Source organism: Pteronotus mesoamericanus, unplaced genomic scaffold, assembly GCF_021234165.1.
Source record: "Pteronotus mesoamericanus isolate MK-2021 breed Mesoamerican mustached bat unplaced genomic scaffold, CSHL_Meso_final contig_347, whole genome shotgun sequence".
Taxonomy (NCBI): domain Eukaryota; kingdom Metazoa; phylum Chordata; class Mammalia; order Chiroptera; family Mormoopidae; genus Pteronotus; species Pteronotus mesoamericanus.
The window spans coordinates 13,747,601-13,771,852 of NW_026555137.1; the positions used below are offsets into that span (position 1 = coordinate 13,747,601).

Sequence of the window (24,252 nt, forward strand, 5' to 3'; positions counted from 1 at the left end):
TACTAATTACACTGATTTATATATTCAGAGACTGGTGTGGTGAGGTGGAAAATAGTCACAGTAAGGAAGCTGTAAATTTTCTGGTGCAATTATCTTTCAAAACTGGTTCAGCTCTTTGAAATAGTCTAAAAGTCTATGGCTACTGGGTTAAACTAGTGCAGGAATGGCTCTGTGTTTAATGCAGTGTGTCGAGTGGAGGACTTTGCTATAATGCATGAAGCAGATTAAAAAGGAAGCTCTGCTGTCACAATCTACAAGGGCGTAAATGTAAGCAAAATAATAATTTAGCTCACATTTAACCCAGCAGGAAGCGGAGTACAGATTGGGTAATTCCCCACAACATATCTACAGTTATGTAAACTAATCTCATGGTTTGTCTTCATTAAATCGCCAAGATACAGTTTTTCTGTTGGCTAGTTAGTATATGGATGCATTGTTTTCTCTCTCTCTGTCTCCGTCTATCTCTCTCTCTCTCTCTCTCTCTCTCTGACCCCCCTCCTCCCCCCCTTCCTCTCTGCCCGCCCCCCCCCCACTGCTTCTCTCTCACAGTAAAACTTAATACTAGAACTCTATGAGGTAGTTCTACGTTTAAAAATAATAAGTAACACATTGTTGGTTTAAAGTGCAGTGTTTCCTTAAAATTAAAAAAAGGAAACCAGGATTCGATTGACTGGTTTACAGAATACCAAGGAACAAATCCCAGAATGCGTAAAAGTGGATGGTGACTGAGCAGCTTTCTGGGTGACAGCAGAAAGTTACAAAGCGGAGGCAGTGCTGTCGCACCAGCCGCCCCGCAATCCTGGAGGAGCCGGCGTTCCAGCGTCTTGTGTTCAGGACGCAGGTACTTTTCTCATCATGGCTTCAGCTTCAAAGCAAACCACGGACCCCAGCCTTCCTTCGGAAGTAGATGTGGAAACTATTCTTACCATAAAAATGACAAGTTCATGCATTATGCAGTGGAAGCAAAATGTCTTGACTATAATATACTGTTCAAAATAATCACGAAGGAGCATATGTGATAATGCATAGGAATGTGGGTACATCTGGAAAGCTTTTAAGGCATCTTGGAAGCACAACGCGAAATCGCCAAAATTGTAAACACCTTCCATCTGGCCAGTTGCAGTGGTAACATTGACCAGTACAGAGCCGACAGATCTCTCAGGGACCTTACGCGATAGACAACCTGTGAGAAATCATGAAGACTGGAGCGTTTTGCAGGATGGCCTCTTTTAAGCAATACTGTGTAGGGAATCCTGAGAGAGAAAGACAAGCATGGGCAGCATCTCGCAACTTGAAAGGCTGAGGTGTGTTGTGTGTTATGGTAGATGAAAGCAGCATCATAAACTCTGCCGCCATGTTTGCTTGTATTGTCTGAGGCTTCGGAGAGGAGCATGTGCAGTGCCTCATCTTTCATGAAATATTGAAGGATCACGTGCCGATATCCCTCCTAGTCCCTTCACCCACAGCACTGCATCAAATAGCCAGCACCATTGCTCACGCTTTTTTCAAGGCACACAGGTGCTATGGGGAAATGCCAAGGCACAGGAAATACGGCCATCCTGGAGTAGGACTCCCTGGGTCACTAAGAGCGACTAAAAAGAAGGAGAAACATTCATTTAGAATGTTAATGGCTCAGATCATCCCCTTCCTCTATCCTCACAGCTGCCTGCCACACTGAAAGCTCCGTGCCGGCAAGTCCGATGCCTGTATCGCTCATTGCTGTGTCCTCAGTGCCTGTCCCTATTTTGACACTATTTTTTGAATGAATGAACCCATTAGAAGCCTGTGTCTCCCAGTTCTAAAGTATAAATGTTTACAGAGCCTTATTTTACAGCCATGATCGTCATTGAGCAGCACCTTGACGCAAGAGCAGGAGCCTGTGATGCTTTGGGCATGTTTGGCAGCTGTCAGCTGGTTTGCAGAGTCAGCACATGCCCAAGGCTGCTGTAGGTCAGAAAGGTGGCAGTGAAGGTACCTGGAGTTTAACTCTTTCAAGTTGCCCAAGGGCAAGGAAAGGACATACTTGAGAGGACTTAATAAGAAGGGAATGATCACCTAAAAATTTAGGTTTGCAGGCGCTGGAACACCTAATCAACATATATTTAGTAAGGGCCAACACTCTGCAAAAGCATTTTCCTTTTTTTAAAAAGTTACAATTCAGATTGTCCCTGTGCAATTGAGAAATTATTATGCCATCTCATTGCAGTGTAGGTGATGGAAAAATTCTTTAGCATTATTTTCAAGACATATGTAAATGAAGATCATGGCAATTCAGCAAGAAACATTTTTTCTACTCTCTGAGAGATGTTAACAGAGCTTTTACTTAGAACTAATTGGAATACAGTATCCACTATATAAAAATACAACAGGCAATTTCAAAGATTGCAAATGTTTTATTATGTTTTTCATGTATTTGTTGAGTAACTATTTTGCTTCAGGATATTTAATATATAGCACACTAATATGAATTATATATTCAGTATTTATTTGCTTATGCTGCTAATCATTATTTATGAAAATCCACTAGTGGATAAATATGCTGCTATAATTTTTAAGGTAGTTCATTTGTGTAAATTTAGTTGGTATCTGTCAACAAGCAACTAAATATTTACTACATTGTGAACCAAAATTGAATAGATTTTATATTGAAATTAACATTAAATCTTTTTTTTGTCTTAGGTAAAAATTGACCCATGAAGGCATTTATTTAAGACTAATGATTTCTTAAAGTCATATAAATTAATTCATTACTGTATTTTGATATTGGGTAGCCTTTTCATTTCTTTAGATAGGATTTGAGTTTTCTGTATCTGACACTAACTAATGAGACTTTTTTTTATTTTTGCTGATGGAGTAAATTTATTGCTGATTGTTGCTTATTACCTCATTTATGCAAATACTCCTGAGTACTGTGAGGCTGAAGATGATTATAAATGATATTACCATGAGTGATAATGGTTCCATTTAAAAATAACCTTATCTAACACTTGCTATATGCCAGGTATTGTCCTAAGTGCTTTTTATATTATGTCCCTCCACATGCCGTACAGGTAGGTACTATTATAATCCTCATTTTTCAGATGAGGAAGCTAAGGAGCAGAGAGGTTAAATTCCTGCAGCCAGTAAGTAGAAGAAGAGTCAGGATTCAAACCCAAGCCGTGTGCTTCCACAGTCCTTGCTCTTAATTAAGCATGGCAGTGTTTTACGAGAGGAGTTTAATGATGCAAGGGAGTAGAAAAAGAAAAGAGGCCTCCTTCTTTTACACAACATAGCATTTGTTTTAGATAAAGTTTCTCTTGTTTTGAAAATATAAATACCAATGACTGTCTCTCTCTCTCTCTCTAATGAAGTTTTAGAGTTGTTTTTTTTATCAATATATGTATTAAGTGTGGATATCATCTATTCATTTTTTCCTCAGGGATGATAAGGACAAATACAATACATCTTAAAAACTTGGATGTGATTAAATATGCGGTAAAATATATTAAAAAGCCCATATTCTCAGGGAAGCTAAGTTTATAATTGCTTCAGCTTTATGATCAATCAAGACAGTAATGCCTCTTTCCAAACATACGTGTAAAGCTGCCTTCACCGTGTTCCTGGGGAAGAGATTGGATTTCGAAGCCTATGCTATGGCAAGTGTGAGCGGCCACTGTAAATTAAAAAGCTGTATTGCCTGAAATCAGAATTTTCGTTTGCAGTATAACTGTTGGTAACCAGCATCTTTTATTTGCTTTATTTTTTATCCTAGGAAAGGAGTATATTTTTTTAAATGACACTTGTATTTAGACTAATCGAATTCTAAACGATGATGGTTTTCTGGGTGTACAGTTGCCTTTTCAATTGGCTTGTGTCTGACATTCCCTAGTTATTCTAGATGTAAGACCTTTTAAACATTTTAATCAGCCCATTTTTCGTCCTTAGACATTGTTGCTATAGCTCCTGCTTTGGTATTTTCTGATGACTTCAGCATTTAAAAAGTCCAACCGGTCACTCTATTTTTAACTTTTTGAGGAACTTCCACACTTTTTTCCACAGGGATGGAGCAGTTTACGTTCCCCCTAGCAGTGAATGAGGGTTCCTTGTTCTCCACAACTTCTCCAGCACTTAATACTCGTCTTACTGATAAGAGCCATTCTAACAGGTGTGAGGTGATGTCTCATTGTAGCTTTGATTTGCATTTTCCTAATAGCTAATGTGTCATAGAAATGTACACTTGAAACCTATATAATTTTATTCACAAATGTCACCCCAGTAAATTTAATATGAAAAGTACAAGTGTGATTCTCAGTAAAGTGTTAATGAAATAAGGTCTGTAGTATATGAGGATTAATTTAGATGGAACATTATTAAATAAAAATTTGATTTGAAATTAGAAGTTAGCACTGGAAATTTTGACTGTATATCCAAATGTATATCCTCAGTTGAATGTATATCCTCCCTAATAAAGATGATTTGAATATTCTATTGAAATTTTAAGCTGAAAGTGAGTATGAATTCAAACTCATACCATCTCCCATCTCAGGTTGTCATTGAAGATTAAGCCTGAGAGTCGAAATATTTTTACTTGCCTGAGGAAATCAAGAATGTTTTCAATGGCCAACATATTTACTCAGAAACAAAACCACTGAGATTTTTATTGTCTTGGTATTTTTTTTGGTATAATATATGTCAGGGATGCATAATAGATGTATGTTAAAGGACATTTTGACAACCAGAAGTCCTCCTGTATACTACATAAGATATATTTAATTTCCAAAGATTTGTTTAATAAAAAAAGTAGGTTTTATGTGGTGATGTTTTGTGTCTTTCATTTGAGCATATAACTATTTAATGGCTGACAGAAAGTTATTCCTAGAAATGAACACTTGATTTTTATTTTTAAAATTTTACATGTCTTAAATAAGTATATTTTGCACTTTTATAAAATAATAAACTGTATTATCCCTTTTTTTCTTCTTTCAAATTTTTTGAATGAATTGGTTTTAATTTTTACCTTTGGTATAATTAATAACTTATTATTTAGCTCAACAGTCTTATAGCATCTTATACCAATATAAATCTGTTGTTTTAAAATAGCATTTGAAATCTAAATTTTTTATCACTAATTAGAGAATTAATATCTAAATTTTATATAGGAATACATAAAAACAGAAAAATAATAAGTACAATCAAGAAAGGAACTTTTATTTTTTAATGAGAACTGTGAGTTTAACATTCTGGTTTATGAATTTGACGTGTTTCTTCATATTAGGACCATATTTTTTCATTAAAACAAAATCAGGAGGGACAGCCTGTTTTCCCTGTGAGTTTCCTTTATGTGCTCCTGCAATTGTGGGGATGACGTTTATCTACCTATCCTCCTTTTATTCATTCATTTAGTAAATTACTGAACACTTAATCAGGTGGTCGGCACTAGGGCGGGCACTCAGAGCACGTCACAGCCAGGAAGAGAACTGACAGTATTTACTGCCAATGGTGAAAATCAAGTCTTCAGGCAAAAATGTGAACTTCGGAGAACGTACCTGCCAATGTGAGCCTGACTTTTTCCAGGGCTTACTTTTCTGATGAGATGTGCATCGATAATGAATGTGACTATATAATGAAATGTGTCACTATTTGGAAGGTCATTGGACCAGTGTTTTCTAAAAGACCAATGTGCGTTGTTACAAAATCATGCATAATGTAAAAGGTTCATTCAATGTGCCTATAGACCAGGGGCATTTCACATAACAGTGCAGAAAGTTCACTGATGATTTCAAGTTGCACGCTGCGATTAATTTTTTTGAAGACTACCACTTGTCGAATGCTGGTATAGTATCAAAGAAAGAAATCCATAACTATCTGAATACCCTCCCCTTCTCCCGCTATGTATCTGTTTGAGCCAGATTTTTTTCCCTGTGTTTCAGTGAAAATAACACACTGCAACAGGTTGACTGTGGAAGCAGATATGAAAACCTGGCCATCTTCTTTTAAGCTAGACATGACAGAGATTTGCAAAAATGTAAAGCTGTTCTACTCTTCTCACTACTTCTTTTGTTTTAGAAAATACAACTTTCTTTATAAAAATATTTGTGACATGTAATGAGTTTGTCATTTGTAAAAGAGGTAATAAAATAATTTTTTTCAATTTCTAATACAGTAAACATCATAGATGTCATCTACATAAACAAACATTTTGGGGGGGGGTTCTCAGTAATATTTTTGGGTGCAAGGAGACCCGAGATCAGAAGTTGGAGAATTTCTGATTCAGAGGAAGGATTCCACATTGAAATTATTGATGCAGTTGGGCAAGATTATGGAGAAGCTTGCATTTTATGCTAAAAGAGTTGTCCTTTTCAGTCAAGAGTAAGGAGATTGGTAATACAGAAGTTTTGAGCAGAAGAGCGATGGGAGTAATCTGGGAGGACAGCTGCGCTGGGTTAGGAGCCAGGGGATGAGTGGAAGGGACGGAAGACACAGCGCAGTAGCAGGAGGGCCGAGGGTATGGTGTCATGTTTGGCCGAGGGTGGGCTCAGAGAGGCTTGTGATGGCGGCACCGACCCAGCCACTGACTGGCTAAGGTGGGGGAGTAGTCAGATGTTAGGTCTGAGCTTAGCCAACTGGGGTCAAGGGGAGCCGATTTGTTGGGGAAGTTGAACTGCTTCCAACTTTTTTTATACTACAATTCAAGGCTTTGAGGTTACACAGCCAGGTAGAACCATCCAGTAAGGAACTGAAAATTGAGACCAGGTGGCCTTGCAGCTCTTACGGCATCGAGCACATCTGTGGCTTAAAATTATGAAGAGTTCTTTATGAGATAAGGCAATGGCGATCTGGCTGCTACAGTTTTATGTTTTGGTAGCTAGATGATAGCTCATATCAAAATCTACTAAATTTGTTGACTATTGTGTATTTGGCATTATACCATGTGCTCTTGTAGTTACTATATTTGCGTGTGTGTGACTGTGTATGTGGTTTTTAAGCTCCGTCAACCCCAGTTCTATCATTTCCTTGACTTAACAGCGTTGTACGGAAAGTGATTTTCCTATGTAGAACAGTAAAGTGTTGTTTAAACAAGTTATGATCAAGATTGAACAATGAAAACAGGCTTTTTTCCCTTTCTTTTCGAAAAAGTGGCACAATTAGTCCACGGTACATGGAAGAGAAACATCTATTTCATATCCCTGCTTATGATAAGTGTTTCTCATAGAAATTCCTCAATACTGTGTGGATGATTTCACCAAGGCTTTTTAAAACGACTGAAAACATGCTCTTAACAACCATCTGATAAAATGAAAAACTGAACAAAATGTGTATGCATATGAATGATTCTCTGAAGAAATAATGGTGCAAATGAATTATCAAAGTGTGAAATCATTAAAAACAAAACATGTTTGGGTTTTTATTGAATCTTAATTGCAGGCTTATGTATTTTCTTTTGTAAGCTAAGTTAAAAGAAAATTGTCTAACTAAATTTTTGGAGGCCACTGTTGTAGGACATATATTGTACCATAATTTATTTTTCACATAAAAGCTGCTGTTCATTTTTTCCCCTGAGCATTAACATGCATGCTTTCCTCATATAGGAGAATATATAAAAAACTGGAGGCCAAGATACTTCCTTTTGAAGACAGATGGCTCATTCATAGGATATAAAGAGAAACCTCAAGATGTGGATTTACCTTATCCCCTCAACAACTTTTCAGTGGCAAGTAAGTTCATTATAATCGTTGATTCACCTTTTATTTATTCTTTCACCTGTATGACCTTGTACATCACATATCTTAGTAGATATGAGAGGCCAATGAAAAAGTTTAGGTTTATTTTTAATAGAGAAATACTCAGCTGTGGTAGACTTTCAACTCCTTAGCACAGAGATGAGCAAAAATATGTGGTCTTATATAATGAATTGTTTAATATTTTTTATAGTTAGCACGTGAATGTGATCATTGTAATCCTCCAAATCTATAGTTCACATGTACATGGGGTGAGCATAGTTTGAAGATGGTGCAGTCCTTCCTGCATCTCTCATCAGCTTCCTAGCATAACCTTAGCTCTTCTGATTGAGCGTATGATGAGACACAAGAGATTTTCATTAGAAATCATTTTCAGGGGAGATTTTATGTTTGTAGTTAAATATTTCTTCCTCACAAATATCTAACAAAAATGTTTGTAATTCAAACTTATTTAGAAATCATGTATTTGCTTGAACTTAGCACAGAGTAAACTGAGAGGCGATGGTGATGATCAAGACAACATCTGCTGTTGTTAAGCTGTGACCAGGCACTTCAGGCCATTCATTACGGATAATCAGTGGAAAGGTTTTCTGTGTTAATTTCAAAGTAAAGCATTTTAAAGTTGTGTTAAGTTAAAATAAACCTGCCTAAACAGCTAAAGTCTGTACCATTGCGACAAAAATCTTTAACAGGACACAGGTCTTAATTTTGGTTTTGATTGTATGTTGTTATCTATTAGCTATACTTGGAAAAGATATGAAGGATGATTGAAGCAGAAAAATAATAATAATAAATACAGTAAAATAGAAACAACAAAAAATCCAAGATAGCAATAGTCCTTGAATATTATAAAGGTTATTTTACTATTACCTAGAGTCCCAGGCTTTTTTATGGGGATTATCTTTTAATTTTTTTGAAGAATAAGATAAAACAATAAATCAAAGTGTTTGTGAAATCATTTGAACGATAAAGATATTCACTTAGAGAAAAAAGTGTGAACACTTATATGTATGGATTAAAGACATTATTTTTCCCACCCAAAAGCTCATTAGATATTTGTAGCTTTCCTATAGTTGAAAATTATTTTTTAAAATCCTATTGTCAGTTGAAATAATATCTTGTATTTTTTTAACACATTCTCATTTTAAAGATCTTCTGGGCAAGCATTTGCTTTGGAGTGATAGGAATTGGCTTTTAAAGCATTAGCAGCATAGATTGTCATCTACCACCGACAGCCAATATAGTTTCTTGGTTCCTCTATTTTACTAGCGATTGCTATTGGTTTGTCTGACATAATTTATGAAAGTATAGAACTCCTGTATCTGCTGATCAAAATGCAGCATTTTTTGACCTTATGAAATTTCACACCCCAACAAATTGTAAAGACACGCTGTATGTCACAATCTGCCAACATCTGCTCCCACACTTGCACTGGCAGAGGCTGAAATAAATGCTGTGCTCCTGGGGAGAGATCCTGTTCGGTGACTGACAGTCAGCTCATCCTCGAGATAAACGGTAGTCGACATCTGCACTCTCTTCTTGTGTAATCGAGTAGGTGCAGGTAGTGGACTCAAACTCACAAGCAAAGTCGTAGGCCAGCCTCTCAGTTTTCAGAAGTGTATTAGCTTGGATCTTGCACTAGGTATACTATTTTAAACGAATTATTCTTAAAGCTTGATTTATTGCAACCTTAAATCTTATAAATAATAATTAACTGGGGAAATAGAGTGGTAAAATGGGCACTGGCTGAAGTTCAAATTCCAGCTTTGCCATTAGCCATGAGTATGGCCTTGGGCAAGTCATTCTCTGAAACTCTCGTCTTTAATTCCTTCCACAAAATAGTGTTTGATGAATTTATAAGGCCCTTTTTGTCTCCAACTTTCTGGGATTCTGGGAGGGAGAAATTGAGCAGGTCCTTGAAGTATGAATAGGAGCTAAACAAATTAAAATAAAGAAGAAAGATATTTGGGGCGGGGCGGGGGGAGCGCACAACAAAAATGTTTTTATGAGACATTAAAAGAAAGAACAGTTGGAATAAGAGAGGATTACTTCACCAAAGGTTTCCCTACTTCTCAGTCCCTGTTAGTATATGAAAAAAGAGACTAGTTTACAAAGCATTTCTAAGGTATATTGGGAAATATTATGTATACGTATATTCTGTTGAGAGCTGCAGTATGAGTCTCTTGTTTTTCCTGATAATTAAAATGTTACTCAGATTTAACCTATGTGGGTTTTAATGGAATTTTATGAAAATAGGCTTTTTAACCATATGAAGAAAGAGAGAGCTAGAAGGGCCTTAGCATTGATCTCTTCAGTCTTCATTCATTTTCGGATTCCTTTCTTTTGAAACCACTTTTATTTAATAAGTTCTTCAGTGGCCCCTTAATTTCTAAGACTAGCGAGCATTGTTCAGTTCTTTTCATTGATGAACATCCAGGCTGCGTTTAGTACTAGTGACCAGCACATCCTTCTTGGGATGACCTCTCTCATCATTTATCTCCTCCTTCTGGAATCCTCTTTCTCCTGGTTTTCTTCCTCTGCCTGTTGCATGCATCTTGGGGTCTAAACAGGTTCTGGCCAAGGACTCCTCACATGGCACCCTCGTCCTCGGAGGGCGCGTTCACTTTTAAGGGTTCAGTTAGCCACCAATCTACAGCCTACATCCATTCTTACATATCTTCAGGGCAAGCCTTTCCCCTGAGCAGCAGCTTACTGTATTCACCTGATTCTGGGCACCCCTACCTAGATATTTTTGGGATTCAACATGTACTAAGCTGAACCTCAGATAATTTTATTAATTTTTTCTCCTATGTTCAGTACCTCATTTCTGTCTTGAGCAGAAACTTGAATCTGTTCCATGCCTTCCCTCCGCCCCCCATCTTTACCTCATTTCTAATTTATTTCTAGTCTTGCTTTCGCTTCCTATTTCTTGAACTCATGTCCTGCCCTGGGATTACCCTAAAACAAGGCCTCATCATCTCTGCTATAGATTCTTAACTAGATGCTTTGCTTTTACCTTTGACCACTTGGAATATTCCCTTCCTGTGACTGTCAAAGTGATCCTTCGAAAATCAAATCCTAAGGACATCAGTGCCCTGTGAGAGCCCCGCCCTGGGTCCTCATAGTCTGGTGGGTCAAATCCAGCTTCCTTAAGACATCACACAAGGACCTCCTCAGCCTGGCCCCTGCTGTCACCTCCTGCCTTGCCTCTCTTCTGTGTGGTGACACTGGGGCAGCCCTGGGCTGCTTGTCGCAGACGCTGCAAACTCTGCTGCTTTTCTACTCTGAGCCTTCGCTTATGCTGTTCTCTCTGATTAGAGTGACCTCTTCTCTATTTGCCTGGACCTTTTTTCTTTTCATTCTTTAGGGCTTTGTTCAGATTTAAGTTCCCAGCCTGCTTCCTTGCTCAATGGCTCCTCTCTGCCCGCCCCAAATCTGTTACCTTCTGTTGTTACCACAGTGTTTCCTGGTTATCTGTTCAAGTGCATGTCTCCTCTGCTCATCTGGGAGCTGTTTAGGGGGAAGAGCTCGCTGTTGTTTCTCTTCTGTCTCCTAGGCCCACATGCTAGGGCTTAACAACTGGTTTTAAATGACTATCTGGAAACATCTAGTCTACATTTTTCACTTTTTAGATGAGAAAAATGAAGCCTTTAGAAATTCAATGATCTTTTTGAAGGTTATTTTACTAGATAGTAGTAGTTAAGTATCAAATCTCTCTACTGTTATTTAAAAATGCTATTCCTCTCCCCAACCACATTCTGTGACATTTTACCTAGATTAAGAGCCTTGAGACTTGATTTTGGGTGGGAGTTCCTACACTTAAATGGTTAGATATTCTCTGTCATACAGAATTTTCCAAGCCCTATAAAATGTGGATAATAACATTTGACCTTCATCCTTTGGGTAGGTGAAACGTGAACTGTATGGAAAAGTACTAAGTGTAGTGCTATAGAAATGTAAATAAAAATAGTTTTGAAAAGCGAGGTACATTTTTAATCAGAATTGTGGTTTGGTAAATTGCTAATTATGGACTGAGATTATATTTGCACAGGAAATAGTACACTTTGACTGAAAAATAATGTAGGATTCACACAAGCATTGTTGCAAAGCCGTATTCAAAGCTACTTTGAGCCCAATAGTGTGTCTACTCAATAGTCATGGTCTTTAACACTTTGACAATTTTCAGTCCAACTCAAAAGTAGAAACAGTTCCTCCGTGGAGAACGGGAACATTTGTCCATATGTCTCAGGGCTCGGTCTTGCTCACAGCGAGGAGAAGGGAGAAGTGCCGGCCGTGTCCGCAGAAAGACTGCCTAGAATTCCACCTCATTCTGTGCTGCAAACACTGGCTCACTCTGAAAATATCAATTTCCTCCTTGAAACCCTTCTGCGGTTCCTTTTTTTAAAAAAATAGATTGGTCTGTGTTTCTTAGGCCCATTTTAAAAGTGAAATGAAATGTTTACTTATTAACCTGTTTTTCTTCTTCTGTTTGAAAGCAAGGAAGGAAGTTATGGGGCTTAAACCTACCAAAAAACACCCTTACCTCTAAATAAATATTAGACTTGGAGATTGTAAATGTGAAGACAAATATGTTGATTCCTACTAATGTTTCCACCGTGGCTGTTCCTGGGGAGAGAATAGGGTAACACATGATGTAATCTGTAATGGCAACCCTCTAATCTAGGATAATACGATAGTATATAAATATATAAGGATTCTGAGAGGATGATGCATTTATCACAGGAGTATGAAATACAGTCCCCAGTTTTTGTATGGGGGACTTTGTCATTGAATTGGATATCTGGAAGACATCCACACAGAACGTGGAACAGTGTGAGGGACAATCAGACTAATTGCCAAAAGGAACTTTATAGAGAATAAATGCTGCAGAATTGAGAGAACAGGCAAAGATAAGCTGGGGTGCTTAGCTAAGAATTTATTCATGAGCTGAGGTTAGCACGAGCCGTGGAGGATGGTGCTGTAGGCTTTTGGAAGGAGGACATTCTCTGTGAGGTTCACAACATGGGCAAACATACGAAGTCTGGAATTAAGGCTTAGCTTGTCTTGTAAACAGTATAGGCAACTTCCTAGATGAATAGAGAATTTATTGTAGAAAAATAAGTTAAGATGAGATAAATTTTAATCAGATTGTGAAAGGTCTTGAATACCAGTTGGATATTTTTAATGACAACTTACCGGAAACCACTGGAGACTTTGAGCATTAGATGTCCAAATGAGTATTTGATTAAAAATAATAATAATAACCTATCTGGTTTTATTGTGAAGTAGAAGGGATACATCCATAGACAAATAGTTGTTTTTCCACATCAGGCAATCAGTCAGCAAGGCATTGCCTTATTTTCCTCCCTTTCCAGTCATACTGCTTCCACGCTGGTTGAGTTCTTCGTCAGTCCCCCGTGGATTATTTTGATAGTCTCCTAATTGATCTCTTGCCTTCAAATATTCTGTCTGGAGTGTTTAGAAGCAACGCATAGAGTCATTTTAGATTTGTCTTCCAAAAAAATTTCCTTTGCAAATACCATCTCCTTGCTCATAAAAATCTCAGATTTTCTCCATTTTTTAATAAGAGGAAGAGAAATTACTATTTTTGGATATATTGTATATCAATAATTAAACAGTTGCCCAAGTCACAGCTACGTTTATACTCTATATATTGTCAGTATTTCTTTTCTTCCTTCTGTTACTCCTTAATGTTCCAGACATTTTCTTTTTGATATACAGTGCTACATTCTCTTAGGCCAAGTTGTACATAGAACTCCTAACCCTGTTTTTGTTTTAAGTGATTTTTAGACCATTTTATGTACTTAATCATGTAAAGATTGGGTGCTTCCTCCTTCCCCATTCCCCCAATTATGATCAGGTTTTAGACAAACAGAAAGTTATGTCTGGTAAACTGTGCATCTCAGTGTAAGAAATAGATGTCTCACTTAAAGTTTCATCATAAAGTGAATTACCCTAAATTTAATTTAATTTACCTCCTATCCTTTATTTTTATAGGTGACATTTTATTTATATATGTGCAAAATTTAACCCATAAACCAAGTTTAGAATGGGAAATGGAGAAAACCTTTTCGAAAATCCCTTTAAAAGGAGATAGTTCTTGGAAAATTACACGAAGTAGTAATGCCACATTGAGTCACATGCTTCCTGCCTCTCGTTCACATCACACTCCAGTTTGACAATTTCTCCTCTTCCCTCCTTGTTCCTACCTTACACAACAAAGGTGCAGAACAGCAAACGCAAGATCCCACGTTAATGGACGTGACTGTCGCGGACTAGGGTTTCACATCGGGCTCTGGGGTGGGAAAGCTACCCTCTGCATCTCCGAAAGGTTTCGTCAGTCCTACGTTATTTATAAATAGAAATGTGTCTGGGTATCATTTGAGTTTCCTATCAGACAAGCTGATTGTTGTACCGCTTCCTTCGTTACAACACTCCAGGCGAGCTGCTCCTATTGCTGTTGTGGGCTGTGTCTTCCCCGGTGTCTTCCCTGATCTCTTCCCCTCTTACCTGATCAACACTGAAGCTAATCTGTGTAGTTACAGTTTTTGCCTTCTTGGCTCCATTCATCAGAATATAAATTATTTTGGGGCTTATGTAGAATCAAGGGCGGTGTTAAACTTCTAGAACAGAATGACCGTGTCTGCTCATTTTAAAAATTTCCTTTACCATTTATTACAAGATCTGGTATTCTGGAAGATCAGTGGACTTGGCGTCAGAAGACCAGACTTTGTGTCTTGGTTCTGCCTGACTAGCTGTGCGGCTTTGGGCAAATCACATAACTTCCCTGCTCTTTCTTTTCTTCATCTTTAAACATGAGGTTAATAATACCTCCTATTTCTCAGGATTATGGTGAGGATTCAATGAGATGATATATGTGAAAACACTTTGTAAATTATGCAATGCTATGCAAATAAAAGTATGAATGTAAGATGAAAGGTGCTCAGTAATATTTACTCATTAGATTAAATGGCAGCCATTCTTCCCTCTCCGGCTAAGTTACATGGATGGGGAGGAAACTGTTGGTGGTGGTGGTGGTGGTGGTGCTTATTTTTTTTTTTTTTTCACAGACCATGCTGAGTTTTAAGTAGAACCTATTTACATCGCTCTCTTGCAGTGAGGTCAGCTGCTCTTTTCTGGGCAGCGGGAAATGTCCTGCTTTGATTTAATGCCAAGAACTTTGATCAGTAGGCGCTGGTCCTTATAAACCACGTAACAGGAGCCAGGCCCCTAAACCACGCTGCAGTCGCCTCTGGCCAGCGAGGAAGACCCCATCCCAAAAGAAAGGGCAGCGCCCCCACATCGGCCTCAAGGAGCTGGGTGCTGCCCAGGTTCTCCCACGCCAGCCTTTGGGACACAGGGCTCCCCCGGTGGAGGAAGGTCCATGGGACTACTATCACCCTTTTGTAATCAGAAGTTGTTTTTGTTAATAAAATTAGGAAAACCTTCATCTCTCTGTCTGTGCCAAGAGGATCCCTTGTTTACCATTCATTGGGGGAAATTAAAATCTGTTTGGCCCCTCCCCTGGATGATTGCTGTTTTGGAAGGTAGAGGGGTAGCACCGTCCTCAGGGGTGGCGGGGAGGCAGGCAAGCAGGGCCAGCCGTAGTGGCTCCTGTGGAGTGTGGGGACCACGGAGGAGGCCCCAGCACAGCCAGCCCTCCTTCCCCATCTCCTTCATCCCTTTCTTCCCTTCCCCACTCTCCTCGTCCTCCTCCTCCCCGCCCCCACCTACCCCTACCCGCTCCACATCTAGGTCGGCAGTCAGCTGTCACTCATCCAAAGGTACTTCAGGGACTCCCTACAGGGAATTATCTTCGCTGAGCTCTTCGTAAATACCTTTACCTGGGACTCCCTCCTTGTCTTCCTTTCCCAGTCGCCCCGGATGACAGCCTCACCCGCTCGCTCTGATTTGAAGTCTCCTACCTGGTGTGCGTAAGCTAATCTAACACAATTTGGAAACAGGAATTACCGCCAGGAAATTTAAACATATCTGTAGGATATCTGAGTTCTCATGAATTTTTAGAGAGTTTTTATTACGGAGAGTTTATTATGTTCTCAGCACTGTACCAGGCTCTGAGAGAAAAAAGAAGGAAGGGAACCCATCTTCCTTTGCGCGTTACCCTGTGCCAGGCCCTTTCGTGTATGTTAACTCATTTAACCTTCACAACAACCCCAGGAGGTGAGAGGCATGTTCTCCATTTTAAAGGGACTGAGAGAGGTGAGGGGACCTGCCTTAGGTCACTTATTTGGCAAATGGCAGGGCCCGGATTGTAAGCAGATGCTGACCGTGAAGCCTGCGTTCATTTCGTGAATCCATAGATGTGTGATACAGCCCTTGGCTTTGACGAATGTATCATCCTATAGTAAATATCTACCACAAACACCAGGAAATGGTATTTTGAGATGTTTTATGGTTCAGTTCTGAAGTTTCTAATTAATGTATGCAGTACGAGTTTAGGAAAAGGGGATACCATTAAGGACTAGTGATCAAGAAAAACTTAATTGGAAATTGATTTTTGGAGAAGCAGTAAGATTTCAAAAGATGAAGATTTCAGGTAACAGGAATGGCATTGATTTGAACTTGAGCTGAATCTCTTATTGTTGCCTAGTTTAAATGGGTATGAAATCCTCATATATGAAAGCTCCAGATGGTATGTTATTTCTTTAATCCCTGGATAGAGTGAACAATATCACAGGAGGAAAAAGGGCAAATGAAAGGAATAAATATGGCACTTGAAATATTAACAGAATGCCGTACTCATATAAGACACTGTTTCCTCAGGGTCTGAGTTGGGCACTTGGTCCCCTGTTACCTTGCCTGGCATTTTATGTGCAGTTTTTATAGTGACATCAACTGTTCATCTTCCTTCCTAGTAGAATATAAAGCAAATTTACGGATGCAAGTGCGTGCTCCATTTAAAAATCCAATCTTAAAGGCAATATTTTCTGTAGCTATAAAGGCTTTTAAAAAAGAGTACAGTGTCTCCTCATCTGCTGATTTAAAGCACACCCAGTGATTTTTGCGGAGGAGAGGTGCACTGGGGTGAGGACCGCCCGCAGCCTGAGTGCAGTGAGCAGCTGCGGTGGATTTGTCACGTAACTTTTCACATTAAGTTCATTACTGACAAGTCAACATATCTTAGCTTTTCAGGTGAAAATTTCCTGGTTGTAAAACAGTGCCCAACAGCAGCCGGCCTTTGATATGCTCAGGATCCTTGTACTGTTCCAAGGATCCTTCTTGTTTTATGTTATTCACAGCCTACCTCATGACACCCTTCCTTATCTGAAGGGTAAAAATAATTCTGTTTACGTACTTTTCTGACTATAGTCATTGATTGACAATTCATTTTTCTTAAGTTAAATGTAGATACATACCTGATTTATTTGTCTGTTCTTTATTTTTTAACTTACATGTTACTTTCTAGAAGGTGGAAGTTGGTGTAATTTTTTAAATTGTAAATTAAAAATGATTACATGCCCAACATATTTGGAGCTTTAATCCTGTCTTCCTTATAATGCACACATAAGAAATTAAGAGATACTTAAGGAGGAAGAGAACTGACATTTTTAAGAGCCTACTTTGTATGAGGTGCTTTATTTATATGATTACATTTTTTGATGACAAGAACAATGTGAAATAAATATTACCTTAAAAAGACAAACTAGATAATGAAACTAAGACCTAGAGAGAGAGATTAAGTAACACCTGGCTTGAATGTATTTAGTCACATAAAGGGTTCAGAGATGACAACTCTTATCAAGTACTGTTTAATCAGCACCCACAAAAATCTCGTGGCGACTCATGGCCAAGTGTTAGACGCAGTAGGTTAATAGCAAACTTCCACTGTTCTTGAGGGGGCTCTTATGTAACAGTGACATATTCTAGCAGAGGGGCAAGCGTGCAGGTGGCAGCCAGGTTATGTGATAGGACTGTATGGTGTAATGTTGGGTCAGTCACCTAACCACCCTGAGACTATAGAGTTCGGTCATTCTTGGGGTGAGAGAGTTAGAAGGAGGGTTCTTTAAAGTTTGTTCTTCTAAAATTCAATGATTTGCCCATCATCAGCTGGTAATTTCTTGAAACATTAAGTCTGTTGGGAATCAATAATAATAATAAGTATTATTATTATTGACCACTTGTTGAGCACATGTGCGCTGTGCACTTTACATCCATATGGTTGATCCTCTAATGAGAGCAGTTTATGTCCCTGTCATGGACCCAGTCTTGCCATTCCCACCTAGAACATGAATGTGTTTCAGAGCGTTTAGATCATCTGAAGCTCAATGCAGAGGATTTGCTAGTATGTGAAGATTTCAGCCTCATTCTTCTAATTATATTGCACAAGTCATAGGAGAAACACTCATTTTTAGAGGTAGAACCATCTGCATATTTAGTATGAATCCTGTGATCTGTGCATTTCTAACAAACTGGACTTGAGGGGCACATGTTTTGTTGATCCCTCTGCAGCTACACACCAAATCATTGCCTTTCTATTTTTTCTCCCTGTATCTTTATGCTAATCTAAAAGCATTTGTTATATTTTGAGTAAAGTTAAATGGGACCCAAGGCCATGGCTGGGGGAAGGACCTCTAACCCTTGGAATTTAGGAAAGAGATAGAGGCATTCTTTGGGGTTGGAAGTAATACATAATCAAGCATATGCTAATGAAAAAATGAAATGTAGGGAGAGAGAAAAGAGACTAGGGTGTCTCTTTCAAAGTTTTGTAGAGGAGAGTACATTGCCCCTTGATTACAATAATGTTTCTGCTCTATAATAAGGTCTTTCACTGCAAGTGCAGCTTTTTCATTCATTTGTTTTGTGCTCGGCTTCCTGTTGCTAATTGTCAGCACAATGGTCTTCCAACTATGAAGTCTCAGTGTCCTTTTGGACCAATTTGTCATTGTCTTTCTCCCTCACCCCCCAACCCATGCACCCAGAATCTATTACTATGGTTGCATTTTTAGACATTTTCTATGTTTTAAAGTGGCAGTGCTTTTGAAATATGCCAGAATAGTTCATGATAATTGAACCAGCCAGCCAGCAACAGTTTTTGCTTCCAAAAGCGCACTAGGAAGGTTTCTCTCTCTAGAGGATACTCTGAGAAAGGAATTAAAAATAAACGTATAATATACCCTCTTTATAGAATTATCTCGTATGTGGTATTTCCTTTGAGAGCTTCACAATAGGCCCGTGGAAGGAGGACACTTTATTGAAATATTTTTGTTAGCCTGTATTATTGAGAGATCGACTGTTTACTTTGTAAATTCTTGGGAAATCTATGCCTTTAGGAAGTTCCATTTTCCCTACTAGTGGTTATTCTTATAGTTTTATCGTGACTAAAGAATCAGTGTGTTCTCTTAGATTGACAAGCCTAAGCGAGTTCTCTATCAGCCTTCAGACATCCGCTGTCACATGCTAATTCATGGCAGCCTTTTCGCAGCTTGGCCAATAAATACTTGCCGTGCACTCTCAACCTTGTACCCAGGGTCTCATTGGCAGAAAGATAGTCTTCAAATGTAATTCCTATAAATAAATCTGGAAACTGTCATTCCTTAACAGCTCCTCTGTCACCTAGAACTTCCCCTATCTTATAATCATATAATCAAAGTGTATCGTTTTTAAATGTAATATTCTCACAATAGGTGGCAGTTCGTATTAGTGCATGAATATTAAACAAGAAGCTTCGTCAATTTTCTTTGGGGGAAAACTATTCCAATACTCTATATGTCACTTGTTTCTATCAATTTAATTGCAAAAACCTAGAAAGAGAAGTATATGAAGCTTGTTATAAAGAAATAAACCTGTACTTCCTCTCTCGTAAGCAGCTAACTCTCCTAAAACAGCACGTGACACACTTAAGAAGAGACAAGAATTTAGAGCCAGGAAACCTGGATTAGAGATTCAGTTTTATAACTTTAACGACTTGATGATTTTGAACAAGTGACTTAAAAATCAGACAGCTTCTATTTCCTTATTTGTGAAAGAGAAACAATGGAAATACAGTAGAACTTTATTGGGAGGGTTAGTGAGAAATAATGCACATAAAATCTTAATGTTCTGGAGGAGCAACTGGTAATATGTTCAAATAATGACTTATTTGTAATTATTTCAGAAGAATAAATTTTGGGAGAAAAGTAATGGAAAGGAAAGTTTCTCTACTGACCTAAATTGGCAAAAGATTAAAGATTTTTTTATATTGTACTAATTATGAATGGGCTGATTATTCCAAAATACGTTCTTCATTGAGCTTGTGATGCATCAGTTAAACTAGATTTTAAAGTGAAGTGTTTTGTGCTAAAGACCCAGAGACCTCTTTAGAGCTACGGTTGAAATCTTTTAAATTAGGAAAGTTTATTTGGAGTCAGAATTCCTAAGTGGAAAGAGAGACATCCTTATCTTTTTAAAATTTTAAGAAATGAGAGTGTTTTCTAGATAGGTCAGATTCTAATGATAACGCTTTGGTTATCTTTATATATGTTTTTAATGAAATTATTAGGATTGTTTGTTTACAGTCTCCTAAAGCTCAGGGTTTTTTTGGTAATTGTTATTATTGTTATTTTTGCAGTTGTGTGCTTTGCTTTGAATGGACAGGCCTACCTTTTTATTTTTCTCCAAGGGAAATGTTGTGTAACTATTCTGTGAATCTTAATTCTACCAGTTTTCCAAGGAAAAGAAAGATACCTCTTAAGTTAGAGCTGTAGCTCTGTAAATCAAGAATTTGATTAGGCTTTTAATTTTTTTCAAATTAATGTTACTAGGATTTAGGATTTAGTTATACATAAATATCTATATCTACCTATATATGCCTAATTGCATGTGTTCCTCATAACAGTATTTAATACTAATGTTCTCAGAGGTAGTTTAACTGGACAATTTAGATTTTGAAGAAATAAGTATTTTAGGTTATAGGGGGACAGAGATTATAAAGTAAATTTTATTTCCAAAGGACTGTGAATTTTTAAATACTGAGATTATTTTACAAGAAAAAGAGAATTAGTTGTGATAAACACTGTTGCATTAGAGATGTTTCCTGAAGCTTTTTTTCTTTGTATTTATGGTAAGAAATAAAAGCTGAAAAAGATTCATGTTGCTAATGAATAGCTTCAAAAGTCAGTCTAAGATATTGCAACTTTGTTCTGGAGAGAGCGGTATGTTTCTGAGAAGGAGAGCGACCTGTGGAATGTGAGTTTGAGTGGCAGACCAGGCTGGCAGTAGGCAAGGCGCTCGGCCGGGGTCACGGTGCGGACCGCCCTGCGTGGAGAACCGCTGAATGCCGTCAATCCCGGTGATTTAGTTTGGAGTAGAGCTCAACTGTTTATTTCATGCTTTAAATATAAGCATATTCAAAGAGACATTTTATTCTATTACTAGAATGCCAGTTAATGAAAACAGAACGACCAAAGCCAAACACATTTATTATCAGATGTCTCCAGTGGACCACTGTCATAGAGAGAACATTTCACGTAGACACGCCAGAGGAAAGGTAAGAAAGTCATTTTTTGTCCATTTTGTGAAAAAGCAACAGTCGATCTAAAAATCTGTGTGTCTGATCTCACCATTTGTAAATAAATGTAAACATGTTTGTAAAATGCTCTAGTCCCTTTAGTTATTATTATTCTGGTATAATAGACGAATAACTTGCAAAATACTAAATCAAAATTTTAGAAGTTCTGTAGGAGTATATTTTAAGATATACTTAAGAGAAAACATTAGAAAGTTAAATATAGTCCTGGCTGGTGTGACTCAGTGGATTGAGCGCCGGCTTGTGAACCAAAGGGTCGCTGGTATGATTCCCAGTCAGGGCACATGCCTGGCTTGCGGGCCAGGTCCCTGGTGGGAGATGCTTGAAAGGCAACCACACATTGATGTTTCTCTCGTCTTTTTCTCCCTCCCTTCCCCTCTGTCTAAAAATAAATAAAACCTTTCTAGAAAAAAGTAGTATGAACATTTTTTTAAAAAAAGAAAATTAAAATATAAATGAAAGAAGACATTTTTATAAGCAAACCACCTCTTTAAAAGAACGTGTAGCATTCATTGTGTTTGTGTGTGGAGCTCTGAGGCTAGGGGAGGCTCAGCGTGCCAGGTGGCACGCCGCTGTGCGGTGGCTGCCCGGGGTCTTGTTGAGAAGGATGCAGAGGCTGGGTCAACGAGAAAAAAGCAGAACCAGGACTGATTGGCACTGGCTGTCATCGTTGCTGAAGAGGATTGGCAGCGCATTTCTAACCAGCTCACCAGCCTTCGTTAGGACCACCTTTTCATTGTCCTGATCTTGTACTAATTCCTGGAAAGCCACCTGCCCCCAATTCTGTTTAATACCCTTTTATCTGGTTGCTCTGATACTTAGTTAGGTCCGACAATCACCACCACAAATTCATTTTCCTGCACATATGTTACCATATTTGATTAAAAAAAAGACGACTCCAAGAAGTTAAATGTTTTTAGCCTATTATTTCAAGGGAAATAATATTATTAGAAGAAATAAATTGACTCTAAAAACTAGTGTGAGGCAAAAGAAAAACTTCCCACCAAAACCTAGTAAATAATAAATATTATTTTAATAATACTTTTTGGTCAATAACCAATAAATGGTAATGTATGATTACTTCAGAAAACTTAGAAAAGAAAGAAAAAGAACTAGAAATTACTCAAAATTCTGACTCTATAACCAGAGTTAAGGACTGACAAATTTTTTTACACTCTTCCTATCATATTTTTGAGGTGTATTTATGTCTTCAGTACACATGCAATTTTATGTCCTCCCTCAGTATCCTCTCCCGGTGGTTTTATATGCTGAGTCCTTAGTTTGCTTGTACCTTAACCCATAACTATGGTTGGGCTAATTCCTGTGGATATAGCAGATCTGAACTTAAAATGTCCCATTTCCTACAAAACCTCTGACTCTTACAAACTATATACTTACCTATCTCCTTGAACCTTTTGTATCAAGTAGATCACTACTGTAATCTTTGTTTGCCTTGTTCATTAGACCCTAAGATTCTTGATTGGCGAGGATGATGTCTTCCTTGCTCATTATTTTATTGTTAGCACACACTCCATGGTCTGACACAGTATCCATTGACTTGTTGAATGAATGGAGCTTTTCCCATGGCATTATATATTCTTTGAATATAGTAGTCGTCCTGGATTTATAACATCCCATGTAACGTGATTCATTTTGCCTTGTGTCTGCAGGGCTGGACTTAAGCCATATCTTAAGACTCAAAGTCTCATAGTTTGCTGTTCCTACAATAATATCACACTACTTTTCCAGATAACCAGTTTTCACTTGCATTTATGACTAGAAGAAAGCTGTTCTAGTGAAAATGAAAAACAGCATATTTATATTCGCATTAGAGTTTGTTTTTCTAAATTCACCTGCAATTTGGTATTTGATATTTTATATAACTTTAATGTTAATGAAGACTTAATGTATTGAGAAAAATTATCTATCTTCTATATTCAATCTTCCAGTAAAAAATCCTAGCCATTGTAAACTAAATGTATATCTCTAATCTATCTTTAAAAATCTTGTATTTATCTCATTATATCGTACAAGTTTAGTATCTATTTTTCCCAAGAGATGAGCCTGCTGTCTCACCTCCATTTATTGAATAATCCATTCTTTTCTGACTGATTATGGGCATCATGTATATGTGTGCATAAATACTTATATTTTTGGATTCTTTTTATCATTCTAGCACTAGAACCACATGGTTTTAATTAAAGAAGCCCAATAAAACTTCGAGCTTTTAATAAGGCAAGCCTGCCATTATTGCTATTTTTTCAAAATGTTCTTAGTTTTTCTAGACCATGTTTTTAAAATTGTGATTTAAAAGCACATAACATGAAATCTACCAAATTTTGAAGTGTACAGTACAGGACTGTTAACTGTATCTACAAAACTACACAGTGGGTCTCTAGAACTTTTTCATATTGCATGACTGATGGTCTTCACCCATTGAATGGCAATTCCCTGTTTCCCTCTCTCCTGGCCCCTGGCTTCCATCGTTCGTCTTTCTGCTTCTATGAGGGTGACCACTTGTGATATCTCATATATACCTCACATGTATCTCTTACAAATACACTATTTGTACTTCTGTGACTGGCTTATTTCACTCAGAATAACGTCCTCAAAGTTCATCCATTTTGTAGCACATAACATGATTTTCTTCTTTTAAGACCTATAAGAGTCCATCCTGTGTTTACCCCATGTTTTCTTTACTCATTCCTCTGCCTGTAGACATTTAGGTTTTTTTCATCTCTTGGCCATTTTGAATAGTTCTGTAGTGAACATAGGAGTGCAAATACCTTGTTGAGATCCTGATTTCATTTCATTTTGGCTAAATACCCAGACGTGGGGTTGCTGGGTCTTATGGTAGTTCTATTTCTAATATTTCCGAGGAACTTCCACAGTGTTTTCCATAGTAAATTAAACCCAAGACAACAGAGAGAAGGAAACAATAGAGATCAGAAATCCATGAACTTGAAAACAGAAAAATAATAGGGAAGA

General features: G+C 37.8%; 1 protein-coding gene across 2 annotated transcripts in view; it reads left to right on the forward strand.

Moving 5' to 3' along the window:
• Positions 1–24,252, forward strand: part of AKT3 (AKT serine/threonine kinase 3) — a 202,059-nt gene that overhangs the window by 111,475 nt on the left and 66,332 nt on the right. For both annotated transcript variants that reach the window (XM_054576703.1, XM_054576704.1), the window contains 2 exons: positions 7,569–7,694; positions 21,114–21,225. In XM_054576703.1, the coding sequence (XP_054432678.1) occupies positions 7,569–7,694; positions 21,114–21,225 (238 nt within the window). The remainder of the gene's footprint in view (positions 1–7,568; positions 7,695–21,113; positions 21,226–24,252) is intronic.